This window comes from Chiloscyllium plagiosum, chromosome 29 (genome assembly GCF_004010195.1).
Source record: "Chiloscyllium plagiosum isolate BGI_BamShark_2017 chromosome 29, ASM401019v2, whole genome shotgun sequence".
Classification (NCBI taxonomy): Eukaryota; Metazoa; Chordata; class Chondrichthyes; order Orectolobiformes; family Hemiscylliidae; genus Chiloscyllium; species Chiloscyllium plagiosum.
Window position 1 is genome coordinate 39,354,787 of NC_057738.1, and position 15,356 is coordinate 39,370,142.

Genomic DNA, 15,356 nt, shown 5'->3' on the forward strand with positions numbered 1-15,356 from the left:
TCACCTTCATCCTCCCCCCCCCTCACCTATTGTATTCTATGCTACTTTCTCCCCACCCCCATCCTCCTCTAGCTTATCTCTTCACCCTTCAGGCTCTCTGCCTTTATTCCTGTTAAAGGGCTTTTGCCCGAAAGTTCGATTTTACTGCTCCTCGGATGCTGCCTGAACTGCTGTGCTCTTCCAGCATCACTAATCCAGAATCTGGTTTCCAGCATTCAGCAGTCATTGCTTTTACCTAGTTGATTTTAACACACAATAAGATGGTTGACAAAACAGACAAGACAACATCACCATTCTTTGTTTTGTTCTGGTACACTTCGGATCTTCTATTTTCCACAGGTGTCCTACATTATCATACTCAATTTTGATTGGAGCTGACAAATATGGTTGCAGCCATGTTCATAGCAATCAATTATCATAATCCATTTTAAAAGAACAGACCATGAGGGAAAAGCAGACAGTCCAAAATCTTATAATGTTCCTCTCAACAGCTCAAACAAGATACTCAAAGCATGCCATGCCATGTCATGCAGGCAGCCTAACAGCCTCAAAAATATCACACAGAAACCAAGTACAAATTTATAGAGTAGAAACTATGCACAGAACCCAAGTATAGTAGCATAGAACGAGAGAGGAAAATATCAAACAAAAACAAAAAACCTCTCTGCCTCTAAAATACTATATAATCAGTTCATAAACTGAGAATGAACTACATTAACCACGTCTTGATAGTAAGGTACTAAGTTGAAAGCATTCCTGATGGATGCATTTGAAAACAAAATGGTCCCCCAACCAAGCTCCAATCTATACTAAACCACAAACATAAAAGATAAAATGGACTAAACAATTAAAGTCATTATAAAATAAAAGAGTATCCAAAGTATTTTAGAACATATTGCAAAGAAATACTGACAATGACATTGTTAGACTGAACTTTCAATAGAACCCAATTAGTTGCTAACAAAAAAGCAAAAAACCAATCTAGTGTCAATGAGACAGAGATTCAAGGCACTAACACTCACTCACCTCCATTCCCAACTATAATCTACCTGAAATCCCCTTTAGGAGGGGATATAAAGCAGTCTTTGTTGCCCACCAGCTTTTTTTATACTTTGGCAAGCCCCTTGCCCTTGCTAACAAAATTAATAATTTTCAAATATTCATAATTAAATGAACCAAAATATAAAGCAATAATAGCCAAAATAAACTACTTTACCTGCAACTTAAAATGGCAGGAAGCAACTGCAAAGATCTTCAGATAGTTTTGAAAATGAAGATTAAAATTCAGAATTTGAGTTATACAATCAAGAAGCCACTTTGAGGAGTTTGATGTAGGATAAGATGTGCACCAAAATTTGGAAAGGGTTGAAGTTTATGGAGGATTAAATGCATCAAAGAGAAAATTGAAATAGCTGAACTTCACCAATGACATAAGTGAAGTTTTTATTCCTGAGAAGATAAAGTTGGTTGGGGAGGTACGTTGCAAAGTACAAGTAAGCCGCTTATCAAATACTGGATATCAAACAAGCACTAACAAAAATGTGGTGAAAGAGGTAAAGCTTGACTTCATCAATGCCCTTAAGAGACAATGCTATCCAAATCAAGTTATTGAGATAGTTAATAAATATAAAAAGAACAAGAGAAAACTTAATAGGTCTGGCACCACCTGTGGAGAGGAGAATAGAATTAATGCTTTGAATCAAATATGAATCTTCAAGGGTTGAGGGACTTTGGAACATTTGTCCACACAAGTCAGCAAAGAAAGGGTCATTGCGTATTTTTAAGATGGAGATCGTTTGATTCCCTTGCACAGCAAAATTCTATGCTTTTTAGAGTGTATAGGCATGTAATATTCAGAACTATCTGTCCAGTATGAAATCGATAAGTGAAGCTGGTGCAAGGGGGCAAAATGGCCTAATTCTGTACCTAGTTCATATGCTTGTATGTACAGAGGCAAAGAAAACAGGAGTGAAGGCCTGTCAGGGTGGAAGGCAGGAGAAATTAAATAATAAAGGGGATGACAATGCAAGGCAAAAAGAGATGGCAATGAAACAAGAAAACAAATTTGACGAACCCAGAGTGTTGCAAATGGAAATAGCAGAATTACTACCAACAGCCACAGCCCACAAAATAGACAATGATTAGGATCTGAAATTATCCAACTCAGTGTTAATTTTGGAAATTGCACCACAGCAACTTAGGAAACGTTAATTCTATTAATAAATCTAGAATAAAATCAGTCTCATTAATAACATTCATTAAACTATCAGATCGTATCATATAAACATATTTGATTCACCAACACCCTTTAAGGCAGGAAATCTTACCGCCTGACTCTGTCTCGCCTACTTGAGTCTCTAAGTCCACAGCTTGACTTTTACCTACTCTCTGAAGCAGCAGCCTGGTAAGCCACACAGCTCGAGGATAATTACAAATGGGCAATAGTTTGTTTTCCCTGTCAGTAATGCTCAAAATTAACGGCTGAATGAAAAGCTAATAAAGACATGTCAGTTTTAAAGTCTTAAGTCACTATCTACTGCTGTGCCATTGTTATAGTGCAATTATTGAGATGTTTAACCTGTGAAATATATTTTTTCCAAAGAGGTTCATCTTCATTGATTTCAAATTCATTCCATCCATGGTATGTGCGACGTCGAGAAATTTCACTATTTTTTAGGCCATTGTGAAGGTCAGCCTGCAGTGAGAAAATGGAATGCTTAATAAATATAGTGATATGAAAAGAATTCCTGATATGACAGCAGAGGGATCTATGAAGCCTGCACTAAGGCAACATATAGCAACCACGCTAAGAACAATGAATGGGAATAATGACATTTTACACAACCAAAAAAACTGGTAGCCAGCATACATGGTGAACTTTCATAAAATTTCCTGACTTTACATTTAAAATGCACTCATTTCCCTTTCAAGTTCTTTTGCACCAATTACCATCACCTGCTGAGGAGAGGTTACATCCATTCTGTTAATGTAGAGCTTGGGTTAGTCATTAGTAGGCCCAAAGAGTTTAACATTACCCAATTTTCATTCTTCCAGAAACTCATCCCATCTGTAATTCCAAAATATAGTCCAGTATGTTGCAGCATCATTGGAATAGAAGTTATCCAAATAACAGGAGGCTATTCAATACCTCAAGTTCAACATGCCATTCAATAAAATTAGGGATGATCTATACGTAAAATTTATTGGTATATCTTTGATTCATATCGCAACACTCAACTAATAAAAGTCCTTCAATTGCAATCTTGAAATTTTCTACCGACTCTGAGTACAGCTTTATATATGAAGGCATTTCAGACATCTACTCCACTTGGAGCAAAAATGCACTTTCGTGGTTCACTCCAATATAATAAGCAATTTCTAATTACCAGATTAAATCATCTTGCTCCAAACCATAACACCAGAGTTTCCCTGGATAAAGCCAATCAAATCCAATCACCGTTTGAAAGACTTCTTGTAAACTATATATTATTTGTCCTCATAATGTAATCCTTTAATCCTTCTGATATCATTCTGGTGAACTGGCATTTCAAGGTTGACAGATTCTTCTTGAGATCCGGTGCTGAATAATGGATAGAACACAAGTTGTGATCTATCCAAGACTCTCTACTCCAGCCACATTTGACATAAAGGGCATCATTCAATAAACACCTTAGTAACACTTTGAATCTGTGCACTAGATCAAAAAGGTCAGGGGACTCCCAGATACAATCTCTGATCAAGTGCTGATCTAGCTCATTTTAACTGTGGAGAGAATTAGTATCATAATGGATGTCAGTATCTATATGAATATATCTAAGTGCAAAAGATATTCAGCATGGGCGTTTGCATCAGACTCTTGCCCAACACAGCTCAAAAGCTCTGAAAGTTCATTATGGCAAACTGTTGAGACTTAATTAAGACAACTAGCAATTTGGTAAGACAGTCTGAGGGTGACCATCATCTTATACAGAAAATGTGTTGAGGAAGACAGATTTGATAAATGAATTCAATTAAAAGTTTGCACTCTACAAGGATAACAGATTGTCACAATAGCTTCATATTCAAATAAAATCAAATTATTTTTAAAATCACTTAATATTTGCTGCATTATTTGGAGGAGTAGATTAGAGAATGGTCATGTGGCAGACAACCAGCATCACCCATGGGAGCAGGAGAGAGGACCCTGCAACATGCAATTAGCAGTACATAAAGTCGGAGGCAAGGACAGTTGACAGTTTGTCAGTGAGAGACAGAGACAAAGCTAGATTCAATGGAACTGACTGAAATTGATTCTTGCCTTATCACAGTTTCTGGCAAATAGTTCACATTTTCTCTATTTTTAAGTTTTAACATAGTATACAAATTAGTGACGAGTAAAAGAAAAGTGAACAGCATAATTAAATAATTAAAACTCATTACATGACATGCTGAGGCCGCAGCACGTGGAATCATCCTGATTGCCATTGCAATTCAGAGCAAACACATCCACAGTACATATTTTGAAGTCTGAACAACTTTAGCTCACAGTTGTGCTGGTTGAACTACAAATACCACAACACATCAGAGAGGGAGAACGTTACCTAGATTCTTTGTATCAGGAGGCAATCAGACCACTTAGAAGAGTACTTCCCAATTGGTCAGTGGTCAGAGACAGGATGGTGTGACCGGGAGTGAATGGAATTAAAAGGACACAGGCGGTAGGAGCATCAGCCTTTGTAATTGGTTAACAGGTTTGAGATTCTCTCATGCTATTTAGATGAGAGTAGGAATTGCCGGAAGGGTAAGCAAACTTGCCATGGCACTGGTATTGGAAGTCATTCAAGTCATGGGAAGCAAGGAATATAGTGATGGGGGCAAAAAAAATATTAGGGGGATTAACAGCATTCACTGCAGCAAAGAACAAGAGTCCAGAAAACGATGTTGCCTAACCAGAGTTAAGGTTCAGGACCATCTGCTCAGGACTGGAAAGGAACTTACAGTAGGAGGAGAAAGATTCAATCGTTGTGGTCTACGTAGGTACTAACAGCATAGATAGGAATGAGGTTCTGCACAGATTGTACAAGGAGCTAGACACAAACTAAAAAAGCAGAAGCTCAAAGATTATAATCACTGGATTATTTCTTGAACTGCATGCAAATTGGCATAAAGTGCACAAAATTAAAGAGATGAATACATGGCTCAAAACTGGTACAGAAGTGGGTTCCAGTTTGCAAATCACTGCATCAAATATAGGAAAATAAGGGCTGCAATTTTGGAATGGCCCCCACCCAAACTGAGCTGGGGTCAGTGGGAAAATTGCAAAAGTAGCAAAGTAGAGAAGGAATTAAAATAAAAAGTGGGGGCAAAGGATCAAGTGTGGAAAAATGTGGTACGATGAGTAGAGAAGTTGAGCAAGGGAAGTAGTAATACAGGAAACTATGATCAGAGAATAGCAAGAAGGAACAGAGAGAAAACCAAGAATCCTGACAATCAAGGTGTTACAAAGATGAACAAACAAAAACACAAAACTAAAGGCTGTGGATCTGAAATACATGCTACATTCACAACAAAGTAAACAAATTGATAGCACGTACTGAAGTAACTAAATACAATCCAACAGCAATTTTTAAAAATTCACTCATGGGAGCCAGGTGTCACTGGATTTCCCCTGGCTATCCTTGAGAAGGTTGCGGCAAGCTGCCTTCTTGAACTGCAGTAGTTCATGTAATGTAGGTTGATCCAGAACACCCTTTGGGAGGGAATTCCAGGATTTTAACCCAGTGACAGTGAAGGAACAGACATATATTTCCAAATCAGGATGGTGCGTGGGTTGGAAGGAAACATACAGCAGGTATTCCTATGTATCTGCGGTTCTTGCCCTTCGAAGTGAGAGGTCATGGATTTGGAAAAGAATCTTAGGTAAATTTCAGCAATGCATCTTGCAGGTAGCACATATTACCACTACTCAGCATCAGTGGTGGAGGGAATAGATGCTTATGGCTGTGGTGCCAATCAAGAGGGCTGCTTTGTTCTGGATGGTAGGTGGAGGTGGGTACTGCAGCTACTAGAGATTCGAGTCAAGATTATAGTGGTGCTCGCAAAGTACAACAAGTCAGGCAGCATCCAAAGAGCAGGAAAATCGACATTTCAGGCAAAAGCCCTTCATCAGGAATGATAAGTTTTTGCCCGAAACATCGATTTTCCTGATCCTTGGATACTGCCTGGTCTACTGTGCTGTGCCAGCACCACTCTAATCTTGTTCTGGATGGTGTCAAGCTTCTTGAGTGCTGTTCGATCTGCACCTATCTAGACAAGTGGGGAATTCTAACTCAGTCATGACTTATGTTTTATAGATAGTGGGCAGGTGGTAAGTTTGGAAATCAGGTGGTAAGTTATTTACCACAGTACTCCTAACTTCTGGCCTGCTCTTGCAGTCATTGTATTTATGTGGCGAGTCCAGTTGAGTTTCTGGTCAATGATAACCCTCAGGATTGTGGGGGAATTCAGTGATTGCAACACCACTGAACGACAAGGGGCGATGGCTAGATTGCCGCTTATTGGAAATGTCATTCCTCAACATTCGTGAGATGTGAATGATACTTGTCGGCCTAGGCCTGGATTTTGTCCTGATGTTGCTGCATTTGAATATGGACAGCTTCAGTATCTGAGTCATCGTGAACAGTGCTACACATTGTACAATGATCACTGAACATCCTCACTTCTGATCTTATGATGAGGGAATGTCATTGATGAAGCTGAAGATGGTTCAGTCTAGGACACTTCCCCAAGGAACTCCTCCACAGATGTCCTGCAGTTGAGGCGACTGACCTCCAACAATCACATCAATTTTCCAATGTGCCAGGTATGACTCCAACCAATGGAGAGTTTACCACAAATACCCACTGATTCCAGTTTTGCTGGAGCTCCTTGATGCCACACCCAGTTGAATGCAGGCTTAATATCAAGAGCTGTCACTCTCACCGGGTTGGGTTTTTCCTGTTTTTTGTGTACTAGACAGCAACTTGTATAAATTTTAGTCAACCTGTTCAGACATTTTATGATATAAATATGGAGTAGGTGAAATGTGAATTCAGGCTTTCTGGCACAAATGCCTGCTCCTATTTTCTATGTTTTACTGTGCCATAAAAGCCATGTAGAGCAAGTTACATTAAACTGTGTAATGTGACCAAGGTTGATTGATCAATCACAGTAAAGGCACTACTAGTAGTTCTGACCACCATGACTGAATTTTGCATTCAGTTTGAAAGGAAGAATGTTGGAAATAAAAGCAGGCAATTATGTGGCAGAAAAGTTGAGCTAGCTGAAGTGAACTGACATAGTGAACTAGAAGATAGACGAATGGAGACAAAGAGGTAGGTATTCAGGGAATATGTCAGAATAATAAGAATAAGCATACTCCTACTATTAAAAAGTTTTATAGGGTGAACTCACCATCATTAATTAACTAGAGAAGTTAGGGAAAGCCGAGGAATACACTTAATGGTAAGGTCATAGGGAGTGTTGCTGAACAAAGAGACCTTGGAGTGCAGGTTCATAACTCCTTGAAAGTGGAGTCGCAGGTAGATAGGATAGTGAAGAAGACGTTTCGTATGCTTTTCTTTATTGGTCAGAGTATTGAGTACAGGAGTTGGGACATCATGTTGCAGCTGTACAGGACATTGGTTAGGCCACTGTTGGAATATTGTGTGCAATTCTGGTCTCCTTCCTATCAGAAAGATGTTGTGAAACTTGAAAGGGTTCAGAAAAGATTAACAAGGATGCTGCCAGGGTTGGAGGATTTGAGCTACAGGGAGATGCTGAACAGGCTGGGGCTGTTTTCCCTGGAGCGTCGGAGGCTGAGGGGTGACCTTATAGAGGTTTACAAAATTATGAGGGGCATGGATAGGATAAATAGGCAAAGTCTTTTCCCTGGGGTCGGGGAGTCCAGAACTAGAGGGCATAGGTTTAGGGTGAGAGGGGAAAGATATAAAAGAGACCTAAGGGGCAACTTTTTCACGCAGAGGGAGGTGCGTGTATGGAATGAGCTGCCAGAGGAAGTGGTGGAGGCTGATACAATTGCAACATTTAAGAGGCATTTGGATGGGTATATGAAGAGGAAGGGTTTGGAGGGATATGGGCCGGGTGGTGGCAGCTGGGACTAGATTGGGTTGGGATATCTGGTCGGCATGGACGGGTTGGACCGAAGGGTCTATTTCCATGCTGTACATCTCTATGACTCTATGAACTATAGGTTGGTGGGCAAGTTGTTGGACAGAATCCTGAGGGACAGGATCTACACATATCTGGAAAGGCAAGGACTGAATTGGGATAGTCAATGCGGATTTGTGCATGATAACTCATGTCTTAAGAACTTGATTGAGTTTTTTGAAGAAGTAATGATGATTAATGAGGACAGAGCAGTGGACATGTATATGGTAGACTGATTAGCAAAGTTAGATCACATGGAATACAGGGACAACTAACAATTTGGATATAGAACTGGCTGGAAGGTAGAAGACAGAGGATGGTGGAGGGGGGTTGCTTTTCAGACTAGATACCTGTGATTAGTGGTGTGCCACAAGGATTGGTGCTGGGTTCACTGCTTTCCCTCATTTATATAAATGATTTGGATGTAAACATAGGTGGTATAGTTAGTATGTTTGCAGGTGACACCAAAATTGGAGGCGTAGTGGACAGCGAAGAAGGTTATGTCAGAGGACAATGGGACTTTGATCAGATGGGACAATGGGCTGAGGAGTAGCAAATGGAGTTTAATTTAGATAAATGTGAGGTGCCACAGGACACAAACAGCTCCCCAGGGTCATCCAAACAAAACTCTCCAATCTGTAGGCTCTACTGTAGAGCAAGCTCTCTCACCACAGATGCAGCACCTGGGATTGCACTGAGAGGCACACTGACAATTTACTCAATATTCAAAGTGGATGACATTTCAATCATGATTCTTATGAAGAAACCAACAGTGTAATAGAAAGATATTTAAAAATTTACATAACAAAAATAAAGTTCAAATGCTTCATCATCGCAATTGGTTAAAAGCCCATATGAAAAAACTCCTTTAAACAGACACAAAGAATCCTACACTTTCCGCAATAAGTACATGCACCTTACCTGCAAAATACAAGCAACTTCATCAACAGGTAGTTCACTTGCCCTTTTTGAAGACAGTACTGGAATCATCATATCATTTTCACTGTCGTATAACTCCTCAGACCCCGGAACCTATAGTAACAGACACAGAGATATTAAATTGTACTTGAAATTAAGCATCCAGATGTTAAAACACAACAGTACTTACAGACATTTTAGAGAATACACAATGATATAGGTTGTTATGCTATAATGCATGTTTCCTCAACGCAAATTCGCTGCAACACGATTGACAAATTGAGGCTGCTATTTGTAAAGAGCAAACGTTTATAACGTATGTTGGCTGTAACGCAATTACATTGCCAACACTTAAGTGCTGGTTCTAAAGCGCGATTTTTCTATAATGCAGGGTTGCACAAGAACGCAACCATCCCATAATAGAAGAAATGACTGTACAGTGAGCCTCTGTGCACCTAACAAACCATCAATGTGATGACTGTGAATGGTAACATTGTTGGATATTTAATAATCTTAAAAAAGAAACATGATAAGCAATAAGTCTGAACTCAAAGGTAAACAAATACCTAAGACAAGGAACATGACAGAACTAATAAGACTGCAGGCTTACAATATTGAGGGAGTGTAGCAGTGTCAAAAACATATTTTGGGCAGTGTTAACGCAAGACACCATTTCACCATTCAGGTGAATTTGGAACATCTCAAGGTACCACTAAAAGCAGACAGAGATTGCCTAAGCCAACATTCCATAAGACCATAAGACATAGGAGTGGAAGCAAGGCCATTCGGCCCATCGAGTCCACTCCGCCATTCAATCATGGCTGATGGGCATTTCAACTCCACTTACCCGCATTGTCCCCGAAGCCCCTAATTCCTTTTGACATCAAGAATTTATCAATCTCTGCCTTAAACACATTTAGCGTCCCAGCCTCCACTGCACTCTGCGGCAATGAATTCCACAGGCCCACCACTCTCTGGCTGAAGAAACATCTCCACATTTCTATCCTGAATTTACCCCCTCTAATTCTAAGGCTGTGTCCAGGGGTCCTAGTCTCCTCGCCTAATGGAAACAATTTCCTAGCGTCCACCCTTTCCAAGCCATGTATTATCTTGTAAGTTTCTATTAGATCCCCCCTTAATCTTCTAAACGCCAATGAATACAATCCCAGGATTCTCAGCCGTTCCTCATATGTTAGACCTACCATTCCAGGGATCATCCGTGTGAATCTCCGTTGGACACGCTCTAGTGCCAGTATGTCCTTCCTGAGGTGTGGGGACCAAAACTGGACACAGTACTCCAAATGGGGCCTAACCAGAGCTTTATAAAGTCTCAGTAGCACAACGGTGCTTTTATATTCCAACCCGCTTGAGATAAATGATAACATTGCATTCGCTTTCTTAATCACGGACTCACCCTGCATGTTTACCTTTAGAGAATCCTCGACTAGCACTCCCAGATCCCTTTGTACTTTGGCTTTACGAATTTTATCACTGTTTAGAAAGTAGCCCATGCTTGTACTCTTTTTTCCAAAGTGCAAGACCTCGCATTTGCTCACATTGAATTCCATCAGCCATTTCCTGGACCACTCTCCCAAACTGTGTAGATCCTTCTGCAGCCTCCCCACTTCCTCAGTACTACCTGCCTGTACACCTAACTTTGTATCATCGGCAAACTTCGCTAGAATGCCCCCAGTCCCTTCATCCAGATCGTTAATATATAATGTGAACAGCTGCGGCCCCAACACTGAACCCTGCAGGACACCGCTTGTCACATTCATCCCATTAATGGGATAAACCTGGTTTATCAGGTTTTCAAACTCAGTAATATGCATAAACAATAAAAATACAGGAAAACACTTAAGGGTTTGATAGAGGAAAATGCTATCATGCAACTCATTGCTCTAAATTCACCTGACAGAGTAAGGTTACAAAAAAAAAATCAAAAATGTTGGAGAAATTCAACAGATTTCAAAAATTGAAGAGTCATATTGGATTCAAAACATTAAAAAAGGTATCTATTGCTTTATCACTTGTAAAGAGCTTCAAACTAATGAGGCAGAAACTAATTGTATCCACAAGTGTTTCAGTGAGGTGACATTCATGGTAGTAGAGGAGTGTCAGGTCTTCTGTAACACAAAACCTGCCTGAGCAGCCTTTGACCCAGCAGCCATACCATGTTAAATTTTAACTTGGGTGTAGTATGTTAGCATGGCAAACTAATTGAAGGAGATTTGGATAAGGAGAGCATTTTCAGATTGGAGGGCTATAACTAGTGGACTGTTACAGGGATCAGTGTTTGCACCATAATTAATTCTAATACATTAATGACTTTGATGAGGAAACAATGTAGCAAGGTTTGTGATGACACAAAAGTAGGTGGGAGGTCAGGTGACAACAATGACTCATATAGAAAGGTGGTCAAAAACTTGTCAATTGCAATATATAATGTGAAAACCTGAAGTTATTCACTTCGGCAGGAAGAGGAGTCATACAGAGCACAGAAATAGACCCTTCAGTTCAACTCATCCATGCTGACTAGGTTTCCCAAACTAAACTAATCCCATTTGCTTGCATTTGGCCCATATCCCTCACAATCTTTTCTATCCTTGTACCTTTCCAAATGTCTTTTAAATATCTTAACTGTATCTATTTCCCCTGGCAATTCATTTCACAAATGCAACACTCTCCATGCTCCTCAGGTCCCTTTTAAATCTTTCCACTCTCACCTTAAAGCTATGCCCTCTAGTTCTGTACTCTAGTTTGGGAAAAAGACCTTTGCTATTTCCCTTATCTAATGCCCCTCATGACTACATAAACCTCTATAAGGTCACCCCTGTACCATCTCCTCCGGGGAAAAAAAAGTCCTAGCCTCTCCTTCTAACTCGAACCCTCCAGTCCCAGTAAATTCCTTGTAAATCTTTTCCGCACTCTTTCCAATTTAAGAAAATAGAGGAGCTGAATATTATTTAAATAGAGAAAGATTGCAAAAAGCTACAATGCAGAGGGATTTGGGAGCCCTCATGCATAAATGACACAATGCTCATTAGGAAATAGGGAAGGCAATTGGAACATTAGCCTTTATTTCAAGGGGAATGGGGTATAAAAATGGATAAGTGTTGCTAAAAACTATACAAGGCAGGAATAATGTGAACAATTTTGATTCCCTTGAGAAAGAGATTGAAGGGAGTCCAGAGAAAGTTTACTCGGCTGATTCCAGATATGGAGGGACTGGCTTGTGAGGAGGGGTTGAGTAGGTCAGGCCTGTATTCACTGAAATTTAGAAGAATGAGAGACAACCTTTTTACAACATGCAAATTTTTAGTGGACTGGACGGGATAGATGTGCAAAGGCAATTTCACCTTTTGGGAGAGCCTAGATCACCCATTTAGGACAGAGAAGAAGAAGAATTTTTTCTCTGAAAGGATAATGAATCTGTGAAATTGATTATGACAGAGGGCTGTTGCAGTATATTCAAGGCAGAGATAGATTTTTAATCAGTTAGGGAATCAAGTGTTATGCAAAAATGATAATAGAGTTGTAGATTATCAGATCAATCATTATCTTATTGAATGATGGAGCAGATTCAATGGGCTAAAGGGCCTACTTCTGCTCCCATACCTTATCATCTGAACAAAGAACTCTTATCTTTCCAAACCAAAAGTGTAATTATTTTAAAAATGGAAACCAAAAAGACAGTCAGAAGTCACAACTTTAAAAAATTAAAGTTAAACTTTTGACACATCTACTGAAAGACTGTAAGAAACAGCCATGTACGCAATTTCTCTGGGGTTGTCTAGGATCATAACCCCACCAGTAAACACCAATCTATTATGTCCATGACTGCCAATAACCTCACCTGCACTGGAGATCTCCCTACAACAGCTTCCTGACTCAGACCCCTAACACAATACAACCCACTTCTACTTTCTTGCCATAGCTCCATAAACAGGACTGCCCTGAATGTTATTGTTCAGTTACTTTGCAATTATATTCGTGATTCTTCCGAGACATTATATCGATTTGATGACTTCGAGTTTCCGAGCCTTAGCTACTACTTCACCAGGAATGTGCAATCCCTTTACATGTCAACTCCCCATCGTGATTGTCTGAAGGTTCTCTACATCTTTGTTGAAAGGAGGTCTGAACAGTTCCACCACACTCCATCTAAATAAGTTTTGAACGACTTATGGTTATGGAATTATAGACCCATACAGCATGGAAACAAGACTCTTCGTCCAACCAGTCCATGTCCACAACAATCCCAAATTCCTTCAACTCGTCATTTTTTTCCCCAAATCAAAGGTGTATGTGCGAGTACTGACATTGGTCTTAGTTGTACCTGTCTCTTTGTGGGATATGTGGAATATTCCTTCTTCCAGTCCCCTGTCAGACCCCCTTCCTCAAATTATTTCTGGTTCATCAATGATTTCATCAGTGCTGCTTTTTACGTAGCTGGAATCGGAACAAATAATCACTTTTGCTTCCAATTTCCATTCTTCTCTCTTCTTTACCTGATCCATCTCTAAGTCTTCTCTTACCGTTTTGGTTTCATTGCTTCAATTTTTGAGGATAGACTGTCTACCGATAATCAACCACAAACACTGATTCCTAGTTACTTTGACCATACTTCCTCAAGCCTTGCTTCCTGTAAGGACTCCAATCCATTCTCCCAATTTCTCTGCCTCCGTCACATCTGTTCAAATGATGCGATTCTCATTAGGGTGCCTCCATGACATCCTCCTTTTCTTTCAACACTGCCTCCAGTGTGCTAGCACTGCCTTCGGCCACCTGAAGCAAAAAATGTGTACAAGGACAACATCATCAAATCCAACACCAAGTTGATGGTATACAAAGCTGTGGTGGTTTCCACCTTCCTATATGGCTCTGACGCGTGGATGTTTACAGCAGACACCTCAAGATTCTGGAGTAGTTGCACCAATTCTGCTTGCACAAGACCCGACAAATCCGCTAGTGATATTAAAGAGTTAACTTGCCTTGAGGACCTGCAGGAAATCAGATACCCCGAGCCTTGAGTGGGACGCCTCTGACTTGCAGATAGATTGTAAGAAATTACATTATCACCTCCTATTATTCAGAGTCATTTATATGGCCATTTCCTTGCCATTCAGAGCTATTCACACTGTCATCTCCTACTATTTACACTTTCATCCCCTATTCAGAAATCAATAAGAACATTATGGTTTGAATTCTGACTACTCCATGTAGTTAAAAAAAAATACAATTCACACCAGATCTGGCCATTAAGGGATGATTGGCATTACATTGTTTCTAGAAGTGATGTGGTCACTGCATTGTGTCTTGAATAGCATGTGACTGTGAGAGTGTGATTGGAAGTTGCCTTGTGGGCATTATTGACTGTGATGTTAAGATTTTGCATAAAGAAAGGACTGTTTCCTTTGTTCCGACAGCTTTTGACATGACTTTGAAGCCCTGCAAGATGTGTGGCGCGTGTTAAAAGTTCCTCCAGAAGGTTTGTACCGTACTTAATAAAATTTTGGTTGCTCGTAGAAGGTGGTGTGTTGGAGTTGTATCAAGTGTGTAAGTTGTATCTCAGAAAATAAATAACCTTACATGCTGGGAAGAGAGACCACCAGAATCCTTGACTAGATCAACATCCCCAGCATCGAGGCACTGACATTGGTTGTGATAGGCTGGGCATATCATCCGCATGACTCCCCAAACAAACGCTCTACTTCCTGCTCTGAAATAGTTGGCTAGCTCCAGGTGGACAAAGGAAATGGTTCAGGTATACCCTTAAGGCCTCCATTGCGAAGTGTGGCATTCCCACTGACACCTGGGAATCAGTGGCCCAAGATCATCCAAAGTGGAGGAGGAGGAGGAGGAGTATCCAGTAAGGCATTGAGCACCTTCAGACTTGTCAGGAAAAAGTGGAAACTGAGCGAAAACAGCAAAAGGAATGCGCTGCCACACCAATGCCCCACCCACCCATTCCTATAATTAAGTGTAACAGAACCTGGAGAAACTATAATTGGTCTGTACAACCACCTAAGGACTCACCAAGAGTGAAAGGGAGACAGGAAATATGTTGCTGGAAAAGCGCACCAGGTCAGGCAGCATCCAGGGAACAGGAGAATCGACGTTTCGGGCATAAGCCCTTCTTCAGGAATGGGGAAAGTTTGTCCAGCAGGCTAAGATAAAAGGTAGGGAGGAGGGACTTGGGGGAGGGGGGTCGGAAATGTGATAGGTGGAAAGAGGTCAAGGTGAGGGTG

General features: G+C 40.4%; 1 protein-coding gene across 2 annotated transcripts in view; it reads right to left on the reverse strand.

Moving 5' to 3' along the window:
- atp2c1 (ATPase secretory pathway Ca2+ transporting 1) overlaps positions 1–15,356 on the reverse strand; it is a 136,170-nt gene that overhangs the window by 83,185 nt on the left and 37,629 nt on the right. For both annotated transcript variants that reach the window (XM_043719600.1, XM_043719601.1), the window contains exons 2-3: positions 9,109–9,219; positions 2,579–2,695 (exon numbers count right to left, since the gene is read on the reverse strand). In XM_043719600.1, the coding sequence (XP_043575535.1) occupies positions 2,579–2,695; positions 9,109–9,219 (228 nt within the window). The remainder of the gene's footprint in view (positions 1–2,578; positions 2,696–9,108; positions 9,220–15,356) is intronic.